The sequence below is a fragment of the Giraffa tippelskirchi genome, chromosome X (genome assembly GCF_054371585.1).
Source record: "Giraffa tippelskirchi isolate mGirTip1 chromosome X, T2T-mGirTip1v1.2.pri, whole genome shotgun sequence".
NCBI classification, from domain to species: Eukaryota; Metazoa; Chordata; class Mammalia; order Artiodactyla; family Giraffidae; genus Giraffa; species Giraffa tippelskirchi.
Window position 1 is genome coordinate 116,925,197 of NC_137289.1, and position 24,227 is coordinate 116,949,423.

The 24,227-nt window shown below is 38.3% G+C and overlaps 1 protein-coding gene across 1 annotated transcript; it reads right to left on the reverse strand.

The window, feature by feature from the left end:
* Window positions 1-6,786: 6,786 nt before the first annotated feature.
* Window positions 6,787-10,939, reverse strand: LOC145535486 (E3 ubiquitin-protein ligase RLIM-like). The gene is made up of 2 exons (XM_081563926.1): window positions 10,541-10,939; window positions 6,787-8,670 (listed from the first exon to the last, which is right to left on the reverse strand). The coding sequence occupies exons 1-2, from the start codon at window positions 10,788-10,790 to the stop codon at window positions 7,031-7,033; spliced, it is 1,890 nt and encodes a 629-aa protein (XP_081420052.1). The 5' UTR covers window positions 10,791-10,939; the 3' UTR covers window positions 6,787-7,030.
* Window positions 10,940-24,227: the final 13,288 nt, after the last annotated feature.

Below are 24,227 nucleotides of genomic sequence, written 5' to 3' on the forward strand. Positions count from 1 at the left end.
GTTACTGATGAGAAGATTGCTACAGTCTAATTGCTGTTTTTATTTGGTATTCTTTCTTTCCTCCAAATTGTTTTTTAGGTTTCCTCTTTGCCATTCTGTGCTGTGGCTTACCAGCTATATTTCAGCCTTGGTTCCGCAGAAAGCAGAGCCTTAGGCCAAGAGTCTATGTGCCATTATTTAATTAGAGAGTACAATCCAAGTGAACAGGATTGCAGGCAAAAACAATGAAGCCAGGAAGGATGGTGATCCCAGTGGTGGTCCAAGGATGGTGATCCAATCCAATGCACGATCAAGCTGAGATATGACCCCTTGTTGTATAAAGTCTCTCTCTTTGCCTGGGTTAATTAAATTGATAATATATAGAGTTGCTACTGGTCATTTTTCTTGCCACCCCTTGGAGAAAGCTTTCCCCCAAATGACATGAAACAAAACAAAAAACCTGCATATTAAAAAAAAAAAAACATGCAAGAAGCAACAGTTAGAACCTTAAGATGAAACAACTGACAGGTTCCAATTTGGGAAAGGAGTATGACAAAGCTGTATATTGTCACCCTGCTTATTTAACTTACATGCAGAGTACATCATGAGAAATGCTGGGCTGGAAGAAGCACAAGCTGGAATCAAGATTGCCGGGAGAAATATCAATAACCTCAGGTACCACCCTTATGGCAGAAAGTGAAGAGGAACTAAAGATTCTCTTGATGAAAGTGAAAGAGAAGAGTGAAAAAGCTGGCTTAAAACTCAACATTCAAAAAATGAAGATCATGGCATCTGGTCCCATCACTTCATGGCAAATAGATGGAGAAACAATGGAAATATTGACAGACTATTTTCTTGGGCTCCAAAATCCCTGCGGATGGTGAAAGCAGTCATGAAATTAAAAGACGTTGTCCCTTGGAAGAAAAGCTGACCAACCTAGACAGCATATTAAAAAGCAGAGACATTACTTGCTGACAAAGGTCCATCTGGTCAAAGCCATGATTTTTCCAGTAGTCATGTATGGATGTGAGAGTGGGACCATAAAGAAAGCTAAGTACTGAAGTATTGATGCTTTTGAACTGTGGTGTTGGAGAAAACTCTTAAGAGTCCCTTGGACAGCAAGGAGATCAAATCAGTCAGTCCTAAAGGAAATCAGTGCTGAATATGCATTGGAAAGACTGATGCTGAAGCTGAAGCTGAAATCCTTTGGCCACCTGATGCGAAATACTGACTCATTAGCAAAGTCCCTGATGCTGGGAAAGATTGAAGGCAGGAGAAGAAGGGGATGACAGAGGACGAGATAGTTGGATGGCATGACCAACTCGATGAACATGAGTTTGAGCAAGCTCCAGGAATTGGTGATGGACAGCGAAGCCTGGTGTGCTGCAGTCCATGGGGTCACAAGGAGTCAGACATGACTGAGCAACTGAACTGAACTTGATAGCATGTGAATGCAATTGTGTGATAGTTTTATAGCTCAGATAGTTATATAACTCAGATAGTATATAACTCAGACATAACCCAACGTTAATGAGTTTTGACTTATTAGTTTAGATTACTCCTCCTTGATCATTCCATTATATCTTGTATTTAAAGCTCTGTCAGGATGTCCATCACACAGTGTGTCATTGTATGTTTATTCACCTGCCTTCTTTAAAATTCAATACATTTCTTAAAAATAAGTGCTACAGTTCTTAACTATAACCCTAGCACCCAGCATTGGGTGTGGCACATTCTAGGTAAGTGTTGAATGCATGAAATGGGTTTAGAATGGGGTTGGCAGATATTATATCTTTATAGGCAAGAAATCCCATACAAATATGTTAAATATGTGAGAGAGGTGTAGGCTGAAATAGATCACATCCAGGATTCTAGGTAACAATATTAAAATGAATATTCTTTTGCAGACTAATCTATTAAAAATAAGTATAGCTTGCTCCCAGTGGCCCAAAATTCTGAAGCTGAACTAAGAAGTTTCTTTGGAAAATGTGTGGTGTGTGTGTGTATCTAGTAACTGTTCTAGTCTTTAGAAATGTAATAGTCATGAAAAAATAACCTTTAGAAGCTTCTATTTTGGATAGGGGCTTCCCTGATAGCTCAGTTGGTAAAGAATCCGTCTGCAATGCAAAAGACCCTGGTTCAATTCCTGGGTCAGGAAGATCTGCTGGAGAAGGGATAAGCTACCCACGACCGTGTTCTTGTGCTTCTTTGGTGACTAAGCTGGTAAAGAATCCACCTGCAGTGCGTAGACCTGAGTTCAATCCATGAGTTGGGAAGATCCCCTGGAGAAGGGAAAGACTACCCACTCCAGTATTCTGGCCTGGAGAATTCCATGAAATCTATAGTCCATGGGGTTGTAAAGAGTCGGACACGACTGATCCACCTTCACTTTCACGTTTTGGAGAGTAACCATGCACAAGATTAATAAAGAAATATGTTTTAGATAGTCACAAGTGCTACTAAAGAAAAACAAAATACACTGCCAGAATAGACGATGACAAGGGCAGTGGTGGTGGATAGCTGTGTTGTGACTAGTGATGTCAGAATGTATAACCTAGAACCCAGAATTGGCTGATTACTAGTGTCTGTCCTGTATGAATGGTGCATGAGAGAAAAAGAAATTTCCTCAAAATGCTTTTCCAAATCCCTACTTTTTGCAGTGAGGTTAAAGATGCTTGCTTGATGATTAAAAATGGATAGTTTTGAATGTGACAGAAAGGAGAGCCTCTGATTTCATAGTGAAAAAGCAAGAATTAGGATGAGAAAGAATTTTCAAATCTTAAATGAAGTCATAGAAAAGAAATACAGTTCACATTTCCACTTGAAATTCTCATACCAGGAAACTTCTCATTGAAGGGACTACACATTCACTTCTCAAATAATGAAAAGACATGAAATGTTTGGTTAATTATAGTAAAGAAGATTAACAAAAATGAAAATACTGAAAATCTTAAAGTATATTGAAAACAAGTAATAGTACTAAATAGAAACATTCCATTTCTTTGTGAACTTTCCAATACATGCAGTGTTTTGATGTTCATATTGTTAAGTGCTCAGGCTTGTTTACACTTACAGAAGAATATTTTGTACCTTAATTCTTCATGGAAGATTGAGAGGACAAATATTTTCATTGTTAGCCTATATATATATATATATATATACACACACACATACACACACACTTATACTTAATATTTCTATCAAAAACCTATCCATAGGCTACAACTACTTTCAAAAAGAATTTGTTATTCAGATAAGATTGTTAGTTTGTTTTTGGAATTAGGCCAAAATAAATAAATATTTTAAAACCTAGAGAGAAAATACAGAGAAAATTCTTAAGATAGAAATATTAATGTTCACAATCACAGTGATTGATGCTGTGTATTAAACTGATACACTGTAATGGAAACAACAGGGCAGGTGGAGCTCAGGTGATTCTGGTATAAATCTTAATTTCTGATTTGTCAGGGCAGATAGAAAGGAATATGATTTGGAAGATCAATATATAATAATAATTATTATTATTATATTAATAATACTACTCAGCAACTGTGTTGAGACAAATTAAGTGGCTACGTAGTTTGAAAGTCAGAGTGTTAAGTTATGTTTATGATAAAAGCAGCATACACTGGTAGAATGAGTGAGGGTAATATGAAGTCAAGTTAGAGCTATGAGGTATTGGTGGTTGTTTGAACAGGAAGTGTATTGTCTTTTAAGAGCTTCAGTAGCAGGAATTAGGGATTCCATTCTCGGGAAAAATGGTAGATTATAATGTCATAATAGGCCTACAACTAAGACCTTAAGGCATTTACTTGTCTTGTTGCTGTTCAGTTACTAAGTCGTGTCCGACTCTTTGTGACCCTCTCGGACTCATCATAATCATTTTCTGGGTGCAGGATGGATCCTAGATAAGACATTGTCCTAGTTTTCTTTTGCTGCATAAGAAATTAGTACAAATGTTGTGGCTTAAAACAACACCCCTTTAATAGCTCACAGCTCTGTAGGTTGGGATACTGCCATGGAGTGGCTTGGTTCTCTGTTCAAGGTTTTAAAGGTCCGAAATCAGCATTTAAATCCTTGTAAGATAATTCTAACATCTACCTCATCCTGATTTGGTATCATTTGTCATTTCTTATTCAAGTTGTTATATATCAGGTTCTTGATATGAGTAGTGATATTTTATTGTTTTTTGGACATTTTAGCTATTATGTTAGGATACTTTGGTCCCTATTTAAAGTTTCTTTGTTTTGTTTTGTTTTCATTTTAGCAGGCCTTTCATTTTTATAGGTTTGGCACATAGTTCCTCAACTTTTGTGGACCATGGTTCCATGATAATCTAATTTTCAGAACCTTTAAGGTACCTTTTGTGTTGTGCAGGTGGAGTTACTTCTTGTCCCTTCTCATGCTGCTTATGGGGTCAGAAGCAGCTGCCCCAGGATAGGCCACTTGGTGCAACTTGTGGGGGAAGGGAATCTCTGGACCACTTGATGAAGAGTACTTCCTGTGCCAGGCACTTGTGGCAGGTTCTCCCTTGACTGTAGAGAATGAAGGGTACTTACCAGGTTGAAAACTTTCTGTGGAGGTACCAGCAAATTGCCCAATGTCTCTGGATAGGGGAAAGGAGTCTCAGGCCCTTCTGAGGAGGAGAACATTTTCTAAGTGTGAGCTTTTTGTGGTGGGATCACTTTTTCTGGCTAAGGAGCCACTGGTGTGTATGGGGAGTGGTGAAGGGGAATCTCAGGCCAAGTGGGGAGAAAAATCACTTTATCTGGGCATTTATTGTCAGCAGGGATTTCAACTTTTCCTTCTTTTAGATTCTGCAGGGCTCATTTGGTATTTGTGGGATTCCTATCTGATGTGATGGTGGAAGAGCCCATTTGAACCACTTCCTGTTACTAAGTTTAGAGGGAATGCTGGGTTTCGCTCACATTTCTTCTTGGTAGAGGTGATAAGGTGCCCCAGCATGAAGTTGCTCAGTCATTCTAAGGGTCCCTAGCCAATTCACCTTCTTTAGACCTTTCAGAGCTCACATTTGGTTGTCTCATATTATTTCCAGGATATATCGTTGGGCTTATAAAAGGGGAGCAGGGAAAGAGTAGCATAAACCATCTTATATGGATTCAAAGTCCTCTCTGTGCCTTTTAAGTGCTCACCTGATTGGGACATGCTCACTCTGGATAATTTCCCAATCAACTGTGCTGTTTATCATAATCTAATAATGGGAGCGATACTCCATCACATTTACAGGTCTCATACTCAAGGGGAGGGGCTACTTCGAGAACATTAGGTGTCATCTTAGAATTGTCAACCACAGAAGGTGTATGTGAATGTACTGAAGCATTAATTAAGCAACTACCATCCTTTGGAAGACTGAAACCTGTTAGGATAGTATTAAAACCAAGTACTGTTACAATTATTCTACTCACAGTAGATGAAGTACACCTGGTATCAGAAATGCTTAATAAAAAATCAGAATATTCAAACAAATTTCAGTATTGCTGCTGCTGCTGCTAAGTCGCTTCAGTCGTGTCCGACTCTGTGCGACCCCACAGACGGCAGCCCACCAGGCTCCCCCGTCCCTGGGATTCTCCAGGCAAGAACACTGGAGTGGGTTGCCATTGCCTTCAGTATTAGTTAATGTCAATTTCAGAGGTTTGACCTAAGTCTTCATGTATGGCCATGCAGATATATATCTTCCGTGTGAAAAATATGCTAGCTGAAAGGTGAATTTAAAAACTTCACCACCACTCCCCATTTATATTTTGTAGTTATGTGCAAATACTGTGGCTACCAGCAAGTCACATAGAAAGTAAAGGTCAGTGATGTTTCTGACTTTAAATTTTTAGAGCAGCTTTATACTTAACACTACCTGTATTTGAACAGGTTGCACATTGTACAAAGTTATGATTATTGCTATAGGTTATAATATGTACTCTCACCAGGATGGAAAATGTTAAGGAAAATTTTTTGCACTGGCCAATAGGGTCTTCTCCAATAGTCGGTTCTTCTCATCAGGTCGCCAAAGTATTGGAGCTTCAGCTTCAGCATCAGTCCTTCAGATTAGATTTGGCTAATGTGAACTACTGACAAAAGATTAGAAGTCAGGAGGAAAGAAAGTAAGGGTATTCATTTCTATGACGCACCCTCTCCAAAACTTTGGATTGGCAGTGGCTGCCATTTTCTCAGTTTATAGCTCTTGCTGGGTGGACTTCTAGTACAACTCTTAAGACATTTGGGGTTGCAGGAACTACTATCTCTCTATGCCCCTTCAAACCTAGTGGTTCTAATACTGGCTTCTCAGTTGCTAGCTTCTGGGTACTTCATCATCTCTTGGTTTCTCTTCATTATTTACACATTTTAGTCTCCTCATTAAATGTTATTCCATCACTCTTTTAAAGTGTGCCATCAGCTTTTGGCTAGAACTCTGACTAATACATTGGTAGTGAGGAATAGGAGAAACTTTAAGGTAGTATTGGGGAGGGTGGGATAAACTGCTGGAGAGAGATAGGAAGAGAAGGGTTTCAAAGCTTTTAATGGCTTTCTATGAATCTAACATAACTTTTTTATGTGAATGACTCTAATACAGTCTTAAATTGCTTCTTAATTATTTAGTTGGGTTCCTGTTTCTTTGCATGCACAACCAGGATTGAACAGGGCTAAGAGATATCTGGGATTTATATGACTAGAAGATACTACTAGGGTCTATCTGGATTGATTATATCATATTAGAACATTTCTCTCATGGCATCAGGAATACCCCAACCCAGGGCACATACTAAGTTTCTATTGAAATTCAGTGCACTGCCATGGTGTGTAACTCATTTTTATTGTCAGATAGGATAACACTGTTTGACTTTTTAATATTTCCTTTTATTATGAACCAGAAATTGGGGAAAGCCCAATAATTTCTTCAGGAACAAATAATTCATTTCAGATTGTTACATATAGACTCAGATTGTTATATTTAAACATAAATAACTCTAAAATTGTACACGAGGCAGCTGACTGTTGTTCATCATGGTAACACTTTATATATCTTAGAATTCAGATCTCACATAGAATGATCTGCCTCAAAGTGATCCACTACTGGCCCACGGCACATAGGACAGGTTGGTTTCTCCACCAGCCATTGATCAATGCATTGATAGTGATATTCGTGGGCACAAGGTAGGACGCGTAGCATGTTGCCTGCGGTGTATTCTGTGATGCAAATGCTACAGACTTTAGGTGCATCGTTCTCTCCAAAAGATCTTAAAGGCAAGTTGTCAATCTGTGTTTCAGTAAGGCCTGCAGGTTGGTATGGGTCATTTTCATTTAATAAGTGAAATTCATCCGGATTAAGGGAGGGCCAAGAGTCATCATCATCAATTATTATTGGGTTCATTCGTCCACCTTCTTGCCTGGACTCTGATAAGCCTGCTGGTAAGCTTCTTTCTTCACTGTCTTCAAAGATCAGTGAGCTAGTTTCTGAACCTTCGTCACTTGAGCTAGAAATGAGTATAGGACTGGAGGTGGTGCTAGAAGTATAATCGGAGCTTGAATCTGATATCAGTACTACATTTAAATCAGGATAATACCTAGCATTTGAAGCAGAACCAGGTCTTCTTGCACTACCACTAGGTCCACGTGTTTCATTTGGTGACTCTGCCCTTTCCATGTTTTCTCTTGGAGGTGAGACGCTATGCTCTAAAATACTGTCACTGTCCATAAGATTACTTGAGTTACTAAATCCTGTCATTGTCTGACACGATCGATTATGAGTTTGAACAGATGTTATATTTAAAATTCTATGAATGGGATTTCTGATGGTATTGACAAAAGCACTCTCATTGGCCTCGTCAGCATGTGAAAACATAGGCTTCAGTTCTTCTTGCTCACTTTCTGAAGTGGTAGTGTTGTTTGGTGAGTCAGATGTTAACTGAGTTCTACTAATTCTGCTGTCTCTCTGAGAACATGCTCGACAATGAACTCGTCCTACTTCGAGATTGAAGGGTGTGGTTGGATTTGTTTCTCTCACTTCCCAAGATCCACTGCTGCACGTCGCATCTGAATACCATTCTCCCTGGATAACATTCCTAGTTTTAGAAGTTTCAATAAGACCCCTATTTTGCAACTCATGTCCAGGCCTTTGCTGTCTCAATGTTTCTTCATGCTCAGGTCTAGAAAATCTCTCATTCTCACTTGCAAGAGGTTGTTTAAAAGTCTGAGATAGTATATCTTCATTAATACTGTCCAAAAATTCCCACATTGAATGTGGAGGTGACCAAATGTCAGGTCTTCCTCTGGTTCTCCGATAGACTGGGCTCCTACTTCTTAGTCTTCTCTGACTTCTAGTAGGTGGGACTTCCATTAATGTTTCTGTTGTATCTTGTTTTGATGCAGATGGTCTTGTAAATAGTGACTCAGATTGTGGATTTTCCACTTGCCTTTGGCTGTCTTCCGTATCTTCTCTTCTGGGAAGTTTTGCAGATGCTACATATTCATTCTCTGGATTTGAGTGTTCACCATCACTGTCATGATTTCCTTCTAAGCCAAATCTGAGCTCATCACTGTTAGCACTAATTTGGCTCTCTTCTCTCCAAGACTGATTTTCTTTTTGTTCACTTGTCACATTTTCAGTTTGTCCAAAAGTGGTAAGCCAGGCTAGTAGAGAGTCATCACTGGATGCATCATCTGAAGCATCATCTGTATCTGGTAATTAAAAAAGGGGGGAGGGGCTGTAAAAGAACTACCAAAATTGGAACCATCATAAAATAGCACTCTGAAAATTTGTTTAAAAAGCAAACAAAAATGAGAACTTAAACACTCAGATGTTTGCAACTGATTTCACATTTACAGAGTTAATAGTTTAAAAGCTTTATTATCTAGATGTATAAGTAAAGGCAGGGAAGTTTCAATTCCATCTGAAAAACAGTACACTAATCCAAGATAAATTTAGAGAGTTTTTTACAAAGGGTATCTGAAGGAAGTCTGTTTTTCAATATTTTGTCATATACACAGCCCTGTATACCACTGTGGGAGGAATGTCAAGAAACAACATTTTTTTTCAGTCTACTGTCAAAACACCAAAGCAATTAAACAAGGTGAACACCAGTTAAGGTACAGTGCTAGTATTTTAATTCAATTGATATTATTGCCTAATTCTCATTCGTTCCCAACATTACTACTCCTAGGCTCTTATATGCTTTTGATAATGTATAAATTGTTTTAAAATATAAGCTTATTGCCCAAATATAAACGTAGTTTAAAGGGCTTCCACGGTGGCTGAGATGGTAAAGCGTCTGCCTGCAATGCGGGAGACCCAGGTTCAATCCCTGGGTCGGGAAGATCCCCTGGAGAAGGAAATGGCAACCCACTCCAGTACTCTTGCCTGAAAAATTCCATGGACAGAGGAGCCTGGCGGGCTACAGTCCATAGGGTCACAAAGAGTCCGACATGACTGAGTGAATTCACAATCATAGGTTTAAAAGTATTTGACTTTTGAATACTTCTTAATATTACCAAGATTTTTGACTGGCATTAAGCTGAAAATCAGATCAAATGAATAGACTGAACCTAGCATGGCACATATAAGACCATATTCAAGAACCAAAGTATTATAGTGTCCTCTTCATTAGATAGTAAAATCCTCTATTTCACACCGGGAGAGAAGGCACCAGATCTGAGGTTCCAGCAGGGTTTCTCAGCCTTAGAACTATTTACATTTTGGCACTGGGCAATTCTTAGTTTGGGGAGCTATCCTGTGCATTGTGGCATGTTTGGCAGCATCCCTGGCCTCTGCCCACTAGATGCTAGTAACATGCATGCCTCCCCCTGTGACAACCAAAAATATCTCCAGCTATTGTCAAATGTTCCTTGGGGTGAGGGAGAGCAAAACTGTCTCCAGTTGAGAACTACTTGATTAGAATATAAAATATTTCTTTTTGCTATTTATTTTTACATGTCTATATAGATAGAGAGGGCTTCCCTCATAACGCAGTTGGTAAAGAATCTGCCTGCACTGCAGGAGACCCCAGTTGGATTCCTAGGTCGTGAAGATCCACTGGAGAAGGGACAGGCTACCCACTCCAGTATTCTTGGGCTTCCCTTGTGGCTCAGCTGGTAAAGAATCCACCTGCAAAGCGAGAGACCTGGGTTCCATCCCTGGATTGGGAAGATCCCCTCCATGCCAGTATTCTCACTTGGAGAATTCCATGGACTGTATAGTCCATGGAGTTGCAAAAAGTCTGATATGACTGAGCGACTTTCACATTCATAGATAGAGAAAATAATTCAGGACATAGGAGGAACTTTCCATTGAGGTACAAAACCAACAAACAAAACCCAATAGTCTACTTCACACTGTTTCCCAATTAAAACAACCCAAACGTGAATCAGGAAAATAAAACCTACCCTAGCATTCTCACTGCAAACCAAGTAAATGTCAGTTCTTTTTAACGAGAAGTTCCTTACCAAATAATTTATGCCACTTCTGTCTAATTTACTATTTAGTCTCATGAAGTGATTAATACTATGAAGTTCCTTTTTCATTCCATCCTATTCCCCCCAAAGAGGAATATACCTGTATTTTCATCTGAGTTTTGGCGTAGGTCCTCTTTCATTAATCGAAGTCTCTTCAGCAACTCTTCTTTTGTACTTTCACCTAGGGGTCCGAGTAAATCGTTGTCCCTCAAAAGCATGTAATCTTCTTCACTCAGATCACCTACGAATCGGTAGTAATCGTCTACTTGAGCCAATCGGTCTATCTGAGCTCTGTGTTGGACCGGAACTCTGTCTTCTTCATTGTCGGAATCTGAGCTTTCCATCGCCATGAACAAGCGGAAAATTATCTGAATTTCATGACATGGTGCTGAAACTCAGAAACCACAGTCAAGTAGTCTTTCGTTTCTGCTTCCACCTTGGAGTGGCTGGAACACACGCAGTCGGATAACCCTCCGCCTAGGTTCCCCGCCGCTCCACTACTTCGCTATTGCACCTCAGCTCTGTAGCCTCTGGTGAGGCAATAATTGAGATACGCCTCTACCTCATAACTTGCTTAGGCGTTGCCTAGGCATCCATTGTCTTACTTATGTAACTGAGTAGGGACTGGATTCAGGATGGGTTTCATTTCATTCAAAAGCAGCCAATATTTGTGAGAGTTTATAATGTACCAAGCACCATCCTTCACCCTCCACCCCTGCCCCGAGTAGCCTATTCTCAGGCTTTCAGAAGGCTTTTTCATTCGCTACATTTTATATGACAACCTGCTTCAAAATGCCATGCCAAAGTCAGCCTCATTAAATGTTGCATTTCTCATTTTCAGGGGCCAAGGGACCACTGCCTTTTCTCCTCGTGAATTCCTCAGATCGTAGACTCTCACTAGGAAAGTAGTTCACAATTTTTGATAATTCACCAGGGTCTTAATTAAATCTCTTCAGTGTGTCCTCTCCTTTTTAACTCTTAATGGCTTCATCTTACATTATAAAACCCCTCAATCCTGTTTCAAACAAACAGAAAACACCAAAACTTGGGCAGGCTTTTCTGCTCATCCAGGGAATTTCTTCTCCACAAAAGCATTTGGTTTCATTTTTGTCCTTGTGTCTCTTGCAAACGAAACTAGTCAGGCTATCACAGGAACTTTAAAAAATGGATCCATAATATTTATTTTACCTATGGTAATGAGTACTAACTTTGCTGATTTTGTTCCATGTATCTTTTTGCAACCTGAATGGCTTTATTTATTGGTGAAAATAAACTAACACTTATTTGTAATGCTATCTGAAGGAGATCTCTAAGAATTTCTGGACTCGTTAATACTACCAGCCCCACTTAACACTTGTTTGAGAGTTTTTCATTCAAATTATTCAAGTAAAGACAAGATTTGACCACTAAATGTGAGATTATTTAATGTGATTTATTTAATAATTAATCCATCCAACATAAACTGGTTCAGTTATTGTCCTAGCCCTAGAGATATGTCAATTGTTGGAGCAGTTTGTATTCCCATATGATTCACACCAAGTGAGGCAAACACCATCTAGAAACTATCAAAATACAGTATATTTTAGAATAGATTTATATATTTATATATATATTTATATATTCTCCAAGCCAGGCTTCAGCAATACGTGAACTGTGAAATTCCAGATGTTCAAGCTGGTTTTAGAAAAGGCAGAGGAACCAGAGATCAAATTGCCAATATCCACTGGATCATCGAAAAAGCAAGAGAGTTCCAGAAAAACATCTATTTCTGCTTTATTGACTATGCCAAAGCCTTTGACTGTGTGGTTCACAATAAACTGTGGAAAATTCTGAAAGAGATGGGAATACCAGACCATCTGACCTGTCTCTTGAGAACCTGTATGCAGGTCAGGAAGCAACAGTTAGAACTGGACATGGAACAACAGGCTGGTTCCAAATAGGCAAAGGAGTACGTCAAGGTTGTATATTCTCACCCTGCTTATTTAACTTATATGCAGAGTACATCATGAGAAACTCTGGGCTGGAAGAAGCACAAGCTGGAATCAAGATTCCCGGGAGAGATATCAATAACCTCAGATATGCGCATAACACCACCCTTATGGCAGAAAGTGAGGAAGAGCTAAAGAGCCTCTTGATGAAAGTGAAAGAGGAGAGTGAAAAAATTGACTTAAACCTCAACGTTCAGAAAACTAAGATCATGGCATCTGGTCCCATCACTTCATGGGAAATAGATGGGGAAACAGTGGAAACAGTGTCAGACTTTATTTTTGGGGGCTCCAAAATCACTGCTGATATTGATTGCAGCCATGAAATTAAAAGACGCTTACTCCTTGGAAGGAAGGTTATGGCCAACCTAGATAGCATATTTAAAAGCAGAGACATTACTTTGCCAACAAAAGTCCGTCTAGTCAAGGCTATGGTTTTTCCAGTGGTCATGTATGGATGTGAGAGTTGGTGAAGAAAGCTGAGCGCCGAAGAATTGATGCTTTTGAACTGTGGTGTTGGAGAAGACTCTTGAGAGTCCCTTGGACTGCAAGGAGATCCAATCAATCCATCCTAAAGGAGATCAGTCCTGGGTGTTCATTGGAAGGACTGATGTTGAAGCTGAAACTCCAATACTTTGGCCACCTCATGCGAAGGGTTGACTCATTGGAAAAGACCCTAATGCTGGGTAGGATTGGAGGCAGGAGGAGAAGGGGATGACAGAGGATGAGATGGTTGGATAGCATCACTGACTCGATGGACATGGGTTTGGGTAGACTCCAGGAGTTGGTGATGGACAGGGAGGCCTGGCGTGCTGCAATTCATGGGGTCGCAAAGAGTCGGACATGAATGAGCGACTGAACTGAACTGATATATTGTTTTATTTTGTAAGTACAGAGAATTATGCAACAATTATTTAATGGAAGTTGGGAAATGTTTCACAGAGGTATTATATTTAAATCAGAATCTTTAAATATAGTTGTTAGTTTCTATAGATGGAAAGTGGTAGTTATGTGTTGGTAGAAAAAGGCTCTGTCAGAAAAAGTAGACTTGAAAGACCTTGGCTTATTTGGGCAACTGTGGCCACAATTTTGGGGTAGGGGTTGAAACATGAAATTAATCTCAGAAAAGGTAACTGGCACAAACTATAAATTGAGTTTTGAGTTTTTTGAATGTAAGAAATAGGATACTGATTAAGATGTTTTGGTATATTTTGAGAACAAGCAGTGGATTTTATTTTTGCCTGCTTAGTATCCCTGTAACATACTTGTGCTGATAACATCCTGATTTTCATGGCGGAAAAACTCATTCTACAGTCTTAGTCCAGTTGGTTTATGTTTAGCTGAATTCACTACCATGGCTAAATGAAAGGACATATGATGCAGCCATGTCCAATCAGCATATCTCAAATTGGCTATGATAATTGGTCAAAACATGAGCATGTGAACTAAAGTACATTTAAGAGCTAAATCTTAAATGTTAGCTAGAACTACTGATAATGAGAAATCCTTTTCCACTGAGGTTACTAAGCTGGTGAGATATAAACCTAAAGATGCTTGTGGCTATGTTTTATCCCAAGAATTAGGAAAATTGGTATAAATAGACAAAGGAAAACAAAGATGGAGAAAGAACGAGATAGTTGAGAAAAAAAAATAATTGAGCAGTACCTGAAGCTAGATGTGCCTCAGGATTTTTAGATCTTTAAAACGATGTATTTCATTTGAAAAGTATAAGATTATGATTGGAAGGCTCCTAATAATTATTTTAGGAGAGTAATATGATTGGTGATGATGTAGTAGTAGTTGTTGTTGTTAAGTTGCTCAGTTGTGTCCCACTCTTTGTGACCCCAAGGACTGCAGCATGCCAGGATCTCCTGTCCTTTACCATATACCAGAGCTTGCTCAAATTCATATCAATTGAGTCAATGATATAGTTGGATGTCAGAAAGTAAGTTGATGGCGGGGGGATCAGGGAATAAGTGAAATAGGTGTGGGAGATTAAGTGGTACAAACTTCCAGTTGCAAAATAAAGAGTCAAAGAGATGAAATGTACAGTATGGAGAATATAGTCAATAGTAATATAATATTTTTGTAGGATGAAAGTTGGTAACTAGGCTTGTGATCATTTTATAATGTACAGAAATATCTAATCACTATGTTGTGTACCAGAGAAAAACAGTGTTGTAGGCCAAATATATTTCAAAAGACAAACAAACAAAGTCATAGAAAAAGAGATAAGATTTGTGGTTACCAGAGGTTGGGGAGAGGGTTGGACAAAGGAGGTCAAAGGGTACATACTTCTCGTTAGAGTATAAATAAGTACAGGAATGTAATGTGCAACATGATTAATATAATTAAGACTGCTATGTTGTATATGAAAGCTGTTAAAAATAAATCCTAAGAGTTCTCATCACAAGGAAAAATATTATTTCTCTTTTATTTTCTATCTATATGAGGTGATAGATGTTTACTAAACTTATCATGGTGATCATTTCATGATGTATGTAAGTGTAGAGCAAAACTTGCCACCTCAAAATATTTGTTTGGCATGTAGATTATTTTAAGCTGGGAACAAATAAAAAAAATCTAGGCCCAAAGTCTCAGGAAGATACTTTGACCTTGCTCCGAACTGCCTAAAAATTTTAGATAAAAGGGCCTATTCCCCAATAGAGCAATCACCAGAGATATCTACAAAGAATATGGCTAGTTGTGTTTTGGAAAACACAGCAGAGCCTGGAGATCTAAGACCGTTCTGTGTCCTATTGTCTACATGGCCCATTTGCCAAACTTTTCCTTTTCCATCTTCATATGAATCACTTTGCTCTCCTTTGAAGTCTCAAATACTATCCATGACATCCTCTTTTGTCTTTAGTTAAAGATGGTATTTAAGGTGCGGGTTTCCGCCATTTGGGTTTTTCAGATTTCCTGGGTCTTTCTCATATGTTCATGTTATTAAACTTTGATTTTTTTTCCAGTTAATTTGTCTCATGCCAATTTAATTCTTAGACCAGCCCGATGAATCTAAACAGGTGAAGGAAAATTTCTTACTGCACAATGTAAGTCAAATCATTATGCTGTGTGCTTCAAACTAAGTGTTAAATGTCAATTATATCTCCAAAATCTGGTAGAAAAAATAAATAATTTATAATTAAGTTACCATGTAAAATGTATTTGTTTTTGCCTAGTTTATAAAATTAGTATGTTCATGTGTCCCCCAATGCTATTCTCCCAAATCATCCCACCCTTGCCTTTTCCCACAGAGTCCAAAAGTCTGTTCTTTATATCTGACTCTTTTGTTGTCTTGCATATAGGGTCATTGTCGCCATCTTTCTAAATTCCATATATATGTGTTAATATACTGTATTGGTGTTTTTCTTCCTGAATTACTGCCCTGTGTATAATAGGCTCCAGTTTCATCCACCTCATTAGAAATGATAAATGCATTCTTTTTAAATCCTCAGTAATATTCCATTGTGTATATGTACCACAACTTTCTTATCCATTTGTCTGCCAATGGACATCTAGGTTGCTTCCGAGTCCTGGCTATTGTAAACAGTGCTGCAATGAACATTAGTGTACACGAGTCTCTTTCAAGTTGGTTTCCTTGGTGTGTATGCCCAGCAGTGGGATTGCTGGGTTGTATGGCAGTTCTGTTTCCAGTTTTATAAGGAATCTCCACACTGTTATCCATAGTATCTACACTAGTTTGCATTCCCACCAACAGTGTAAGAGGGTTTTCTTTTCTCCACACCCTCTCCAGAATTTATTGTTTGTAGACTTTTGGATAGCAGCCATTCTGACTGGCATGATGTGGTACCTCATTGTGGTTTAGATTTGCATTTCTCTGATAATGAGTGATGTTGAGTATCTTTTGATGTATTTGTTAGCCATCTGTCTTCGAAGAAATGTCTATTTAGTTCTTTGGCCCATTTTTCGATTGGGTCGTTTAATTTTTTGATATTGAAGTACATGAGCTGCTTTTATATTTTTGAGATTAATTCCTTGTCAGTTGCTTCATTTGCTATTATTTTCTCTCATTCTGAAGACTGTCTTTTCACCTTGCTTATAGTTTCCTTCATTGTGCAAAAGCTTTTAAGTTTAATTAGGTCCTATTTGTTTATTTTTGCTTTTATTTCCATTACTCTGGGAGGTGGGTCATAGAGGATCCTGCTGTGATTTACGTCAGAGAGTGTTTTGCCTATGTTTTCCTCTAGGAGTTTTATAGTGTCTGGTCTTATATTTAGATCTTTAATCCATTTTGAGTTTATTTTTGTGTATGGTGTTAGAAAGTATTCTAGTTTCATTCTTTTACAGGTGGTTGACCAGTTTTCCCAGCACCACTTGTTAAAGAGATTTGTCTTTTCTCCATTGTATATTCTTGCCTCCATGGTCAAAGATAAGGTGTCCATAGGTGGCTGGATTTGTCTCTGGCTTTTCTATTTTGTTCCTTTGATCTCTATTTCTGTCTTTGTGCCAGTACCATACTGTCTCGATGACTGTAGCTTTGTAGAATAGTCGGAAGTCAGGCAGATTGATTCCTCCAGTTCCATTCTTCTTTCTCAAGATTGCTTTGGCTATTGAAGGTTCTTTGTATTTCCATACAAATTGTGAAATTAATTGTTTTAGTTCTGTGAAAAATACTGTTGGTAGCTTGATATGGATTGCATTGAATCTATAGATTGCTTTGGGTATATACTCATTTTCACTATGTTGATTCTTCCGATTCCTGAACATGGTATATTTCTCCATCTATTTGTGTCCTCTTTGATTTCTTTCATCAGTGTTTTATAGTATTTTATATATAGCTCTTTTGTTTCTTTAGGTAGATTTATCCCTAGGTATTTTATTCTTTTCATTGCAATGGTGAATGGAATTATTTCCTTAATTTCTCTTTCTGTTTTCTCATTGTTAGTGTACAGGAATGCAAGGGATTTCTGTGTGTTAATTTTATATCCTGCAACTTTACTATTTTTATTGATTAGTTCTAGTAATTTTCTGGTGGTGTATTTAGGGTTTTCTATGTAGAGGATCATGTCATCTGCAAACAGTGAGAGTTTTACTTATTGTTTTCCAATCTGGATTCATTTTATTTCTTTTTCTCCTCTGATTGCTGTGGCTAAAACTTCCAAAATTATGTTGAATAATAGTGGTGAGAATGGGCACCTTTGTCTTGTTCCTGACTTTAGGGAGAATGTTTCCAGTTTTTCACCATTGAGGATAATGTTTGCTGTGGGTTTATCATATATGGCTTTTATTATATGAGGTATGTTCCTTCTGTGCCTGCTTTCTGGAGGGTTTTTTTAATCATAAATGGATGTTGAATTTTGTCAAAGACTTTCTTTGCATCTACTGAGATAATCATACGGTTTTTATCTTTCAATTTGTTAATGTAGTATATCACAGTGATTGATTTGTGAATATTGAAGAATCCTTGCATCCCTGGGAGAAAGCCCACTTGGTCATGATGCATGATGTCTTTAGTATGTTGTTGGATTCTGTTTGCTAGAATTTTGTTAAGGATTTTTGCATCTATGTTGATCAGTGATATTGGCCTGTAGTTTTCTATTTTTGTGGCATCTTTGTCTGGTTTTGGTAATAGGGTGATGGTGGCCTCATAGAATGAGTTTGGAAGTTTAGCTTCCTCTGCAATTTTCTGGAAGAGTTTGAGTAGAATAGGTGTTAGCTCTTCTCAAAATTTTTGGTAGAATTCAGCTGTGAAGCCATCTGGTCCTGGGCTTTTGTTTTTTGGAAGATTTCTGATTACAGTTTTAATTTCTGTCCTTGTGATAGGTCTGTTAAGATTTTCTATTTCTTCTTGGTTCAGTTTTGGAAGGTTATAATTTTCTAAGAATTTGTCCATTTCTTCCAAGTTGTCCATTTGATTGGCATATAGTTGCTGATAGTAGTTTCTTATGATTCTTTGTATTTCTGTGTTGTCAGTTGTGATTTCTCCATTTTCACTTCTAATTTTGTTGATTTGATTCTTCTCCCTGTTTTTTGATGAGTCTGGCTAATGGTTTGTCTGTTTTATTTATCTTCTCAAAGAACCAGCTTTTAGTTTTGTTGATTTATGCTATAGTCTCCTTTATTTCTTTTTCATTTATTTCTGCCCTAATTTTTATGATTTCTTTCCTTCTACTAAACCTGGGGTTCTTCATTTCTTCTTTGTCTAATTGCTTTAGGTGTCAAGTTAGGTTATTTATTTGATTTTTCTCCTGTTTCTTGAGGTAAGCTGGTATTGCTATGAACCTTCCCCTTAGCACTGCTTTTACTGAATCCCATAGGTTTTGGGTTGTTGTGTTTTCATTTTCATTCGTTTCTATGCATATTTTGATTTCTTCTGCAATTTGTTGGTTATTCAGAAGTGTGTTGTTTAGCCTCCATATGTTTGTATTTTTAACTGTTTTTTTTTTCCTGTAGTTGACATCTAATCTTACCGCATTGTGATCAGAAAAGTTGCTTGAAATTATTTCCATTTTTTTTGAATTTACCAAGGCTAGATATATGGCCCAGGAGGTGATCTGTCCTGGAGAAGGTTCCATGTGCACTTCAGAAAAAGGTGAATTTCATTGTTTTAGGGTGAAATGTCCCAGAGATATCAGTTAGGTCTATCTGATCCATTGTACCATTTAAACTTTGTGTTTCCTTGCTAATCTTCTGTTTGGTTGATCTATCCATAGGTGTGCGTAGGTTATTACGTCTCCCACTATTATTGTATTACTGTTAATTTCTCCTTTCATATTTGTTAACATTTGCCTTACATATTGCAGTGCTCCTATGTTGGGTGCATATATATTTATAATTGTTATATCTTTTTCTTTGATTGATCCTTTGATCATTATGTAGTGTCCTTCTTTGTCTCTTTTCACAGCTCTTATTTCAAAGCCTATTTTATCTGATATGAGTTGCTACTCCTGCTTCCTTTTGGTCTCCATTTGCATGAAATATCTTTTTCCAGCCCTTCACTTTCAGTCTGTTTGTGTCCCTTGTTTTGAGGTGGATCTCTTGTGGACAGCATATATAGGGGTCTTGTTTTTGTATCCATTCAGCCAGTCTTTGTCTTTTGATTGGGGGTTTTCCATCCATTTACATTTAAGGTAATTATTGATAAGTACGATCCCATTGCCATTTACTTTGTTTTGGGTTTGAGTTTATACACCTTTTCTGTGTTTCCTGTCTAGAGAAGTTCCTTTAGCATTTGTTGAAGAGCTGATTTGGTGGTGCTGAATTCTCTCAGCTTTTGCTTGTCTGTAAAGCTTTTGATTTCTCCTTCATATCTGAATGAGATCCTTACTGAGTATTGTAATATGGGTTGTAGGTTTTGCTCTTTCATCACTTTAAATATGTCCTGCCATTCCCTTTTCGCCTGAAGAGTTTCTATTGAAAGATCAGCTGTTATCTTTATGGGGATCCCCTTGTGTGTTATTTGTTGCTTTTTCTTTGCTGCTTTTAATATTTTCTCGTTGTGTTTGATATTCATTATTTGATTAGTATGTGTCTTGGGGTGTTTCCATACTGTTCATGAGGTTCTCAAGGCAGGAATACTGAAGTGGTTTGCCATTTCCTTCTCCTGCGGACCACATTTTGTCAGTCCCTTGGACTGCAAGGAGATCCAACCAGTCCATCCGAAAGGAAATCGGTCCTAAATGTTCATTGGAAGGACTGATGTTGAAGCTGAAACTCCGATACTTTGCCCACTGGATGCAAAGAGCTGACTCATTTGAAAAGATGCCGACGCTGGGAAAGATTGAAAGCAGGAGAAGGGGACAACAGCGGATGTGATGGTTGGATGGCATTACGGACTCAACGGAAATGAGTTTCAGTAAACTCCAGGAGTTGGTGATGGACAGGGAGGCCTGACATGCTACAGTCCATGGGGCTGCCAAGAGTCAGACATGACTGAGTGACTGAACTGAACTGAACTGGGGTGTTTTACCTTGGGTTTATTTTATCAAGTGTTTTTTTCATGCCCTTTTGTTTCTGGGCCTCCTATGAGTTGAATGTTGGGGCATTTAACATTGTCCCAGAGGTCTCTGAGGTTGTCCTCATTTCTTTTAATTCTTTTTTCTTTTTTCCTGTCTGTTTCATTTATTTCCACCATTATATCTTCCACCTCACTTATCCTATCTTCTGCCTCAGTTATTCTACTGTTGATTCTCTCCAGAGTGTTTTTGATCTTAGTTATTGCATTATTCATTGATTGACGAGTTTTTATTTCTTCTAGGTCCTTGTGAAGCATTTCTTTCATCTTCTGAATCCTTGTATCTAGTCTATTTCTCTGTAACTCCATTTTGTTTTCAAAATTTTGGATCATCTTTACTATCATTTTTCTGAACTCTTTTTTAGATAGACTCCCTATCTCCTCCTCTTTTGTTTGATTTGGTGGGCATTTATCATGTTCCTTTACCTGCTGATTATTTCTCTACCTTTTCATTTCGTTTAGATTGCTGTGTTTGGGGTGGCCTTTCTGCAGGCTGGAAGTTTGTGGTTCCTCTTTATTGTGGAGGTTCCTCCCTATGGATGGGGTTGGACTAGTGGTTTGTCAAAGTTTCCTAGTTAGGGAACCTTGCGTTGGTGTTCTGGTGGGTGGAGCTGGATCTCTTCACTCTGGAGTGCAATGAAGAGTCCAATAGTGAGTTTTCAGGTGTCTGTGGGTTTGGCATGACTTTGGGCAGCCTGTATCTTAATGCTCAGTTCTGTGTCCTGCGTTGCTGGAGAATTAGTGTGGTATGTCTTGCTCTGGGACTTGTTGGCTCTTGGGTGGAACTTAGTTTCAGTGTAGGTATGGAGGCTTTAGGATGAGCTCTTGTCGATTAATGTTCCCTGGAATTAGGACTTTTCTGGTGTTCTCAAGTTTTGGATTTAAGCCTCCTGCCTCTGGCTTTCAGTCTTATTCTTAGAGTAGCCTCAAGATTTCTCCATCCATGCAGCACAGATGGTAAACCATCTAGGTTAATGGCAAAAAGATTCTCCACAGTTATGGACACCCAGAGAGGTTCACAGAGTTAAATGGAGAAGAGAAGAGGGAGGAGGGAGATAGAGGTGACCAGGAGGAGAAAAGGGGGACTCAAAAGGGGAGAGACCATTCTAGCCAGTAATCAACACCCTAACTGTTCTCCACAGCCCAAAACAAACAGAGAGATTCGCAGAGTTAAGTAGAGAAGAGAAGGGGGAGGAAAGATAGAGGTTACCTGGGGGAGAAAAGGGAGAGTCAAAAGGTGAGAGAGCAATCAAATCAGTAATCACACCCCTAAGTGAAAATGAATACTGAAGATTATATTCTTTTTTTTTTGAGCTTTTATTTATTTATTTTTATAAATAAATTTATTTATTTTAGTTGGGGGATAACTACTTTACAATATTGTAGTGGTTTTTGCCATACAGTGACATGAATCAGCCATGGGTTTACATGTGTTCCGCATCCTGAACCCCGCTCCCACCTCCCTCCCCATCCCATCCCTCTGGGTCATCCCATTGCCCCAGCCCTGAGAATTTGTCTCATGCATCGAACCTGGAATGGTGTTCTGTTTCACATATGATAATATACATGTTTCAATGCTATTCTCCCAGAACGTCCCACCCTCACCTTCTCCCTCAGAGTCCATAAGACTGTTCTATGCATCTGTGTCTCTTATTCTGTCTCACATATAGGGTAATCGTTACCATCTTTCAAATTCCATATATATGCATTACTACACTGTATTGGTGTATTTCTTTCTGGCTTACTTCACTCTGTATAATGGGCTCCAGATTCATCTATCTCAACAGAACTGATTCAAATGTATTCTTTTTAATGGCTGAGTAATATTCCATTGTGTATATGTACCACAGCTTCCTTATCCATTCGTCTGCTGATGCACATCTGTGTTGCTTCCATGTCCTGGCTATTGTAAACAGTGCTGCGATGAACATTGGGGCACACGTGTCTCTTTCAATTCTGGTTTCCTCGGTGTGTATGCCCAGCAGTGGGATTGCTGGGTCATATGGCAGTTCTATTCCCAGTTTTTTAAGGAATCTCCACACCGTTCTCCATAGTGGCTGTACTAGTTTGCATTCCCACCAACAGTGTAAGAAGGTTCCCTTTTCTCCACACCCTCTCCAGCATTTATTGCTTGTAGACTTTTGGATAGCAGCCATTCTGACTGGTGTGAAATGGTACCTCATTGTGGTTTTGATTTGCATTTCTCTAATAATGCGTGATGTTGATCATATTTTCATGTGTTTGTTAGCCATCTGTATGTCTTCTTTGGAGAAATGTCTGTTTATTTCTTTGGCCCATTTTTTGATTGGGTCGTTTATTTTTCTTGAAGTCAGCTGCAGGAGTTGCTTGTGTATTTTTGAGATTAATTGTTTGTCTGTTGCTTCATTTGCTATTATTTTCTCCCATTCTGAAGGCTGTCTTTTCCCCTTGCTTATAGTTTCCTTTGTTGTGCAAAAGCTTTTAATTTTAATTAGGTCCCATTTGTTTATTTTTGCTTTTATTTCCAATATTCTGGGAGGTGGGACATGGAGGATCCTGCTGTGATTTATGTCAGAGAGTGTTTTGCCTATGTTTTCCTCTAGGAGTTTTATAGTTTCTGGTCTTACGTTTAGATCTTTAATCCATTTTGAGTTTATTTTTGTGTAAGGTGTTAGAAAGTGTGCTAGTTTCATTCTTTTACAAGTGGCTGACCAGTTTCCCCAGCATCACTTGTTAAAGAGATCGTCTTTTCTCCACTGTACATTCTTGCCTCCTTTGTCGAAGATAAGGTGTCCATAGGTGCGTGGGTTTATCTCTGGGCTTTCTATTTTGTTCCATTGATCTATATTTCTATCTTTGTGCCAGTACCATACTGTCTTGATGACTATGGCTTTGTAGTAGAGCCTGAAGTCAGGCAGGTTGATTCCTCCAGTTCCATTCTTCTTTCTCAAGATTGCTTTGGCTATTCCAGGTTTCCTATATTTCCATACAAACTGTGAAATGATTTGTTCTAGTTCTGTGAAAAATACCGTTGGTAGCTTGATAGGGATTGCATTGAATCTATAGATTGCTTTGGGTAGTATACTCATTTTCACTATATTAATTCTTCCAATCCATGAACATGGTATATTTCTCCATCTGTTTGTGTCCTCTTTGATTTCTTTCATCAGTGTTTTATAGTTTTCTATATATAAGTCTTCTGTTTCTTTAGGTAGATATATTCCTAAGTATTTTATTCTTTTTGTTGCAATGGTGAATGGTATTGTCTCCTTAATTTCCTTTTCTGTTTTCTCATTGTTGGTGTATAGGAATGCAAGGGATTTCTGTGTGTTAATTTTATATCCTGCAACTTTACTATATTCATTGGTTAGCTCTAGTAATTTTCTGGTGGTGTATTTAGGGTTTTCTATGTAGAGGATCATGTCATCTGCAAACAGTGAGAGTTTTACTTCTTCTTTTCCTATCTGTATTCCTTTTATTTCTTTTTCAGCTCTGATTGCTGTGGCCAAAACTTCCAAAACTATGTTGAACAGTAGCGGTGAAAGTGGGCACCCTTGCCTTGTTCCTGACTTTAGGGGAAATACTTTCAATTTTTCACCGTTGAGGATAATGTTTGCTGTGGGTTTGTCATATATAGCTTTTATTATGTTGAGGTATGTTCCTTCTATTCCTGCTTTCTGGAGGGTTTTAATCATAAATTGATGTTGAATTTTGTCAAAGGCTTTTTCTGTATCTATTGAGATAATCATATGGTTTTTAGCTTTCAATTTGTTAATGTGGTATGTCACATTGATTGATTTGCGGATGTTAAAGAAACCTTGCATTCCTGGGATAAGGCCCACTTG

Coding starts and splice junctions, on each gene's coding strand:
- LOC145535486 (XM_081563926.1), bottom strand. CDS start 10,790: ATGGCGATGGAAAGCTCAGATTCCGACAATGAAGAAGACAGAGTTCCG. Junction 8,671..10,540: donor AAACTCAGATGAAAATACAG/GTATATTCCTCT, acceptor TTTAATTACCAG/ATACAGATGATGCTTCAGAT.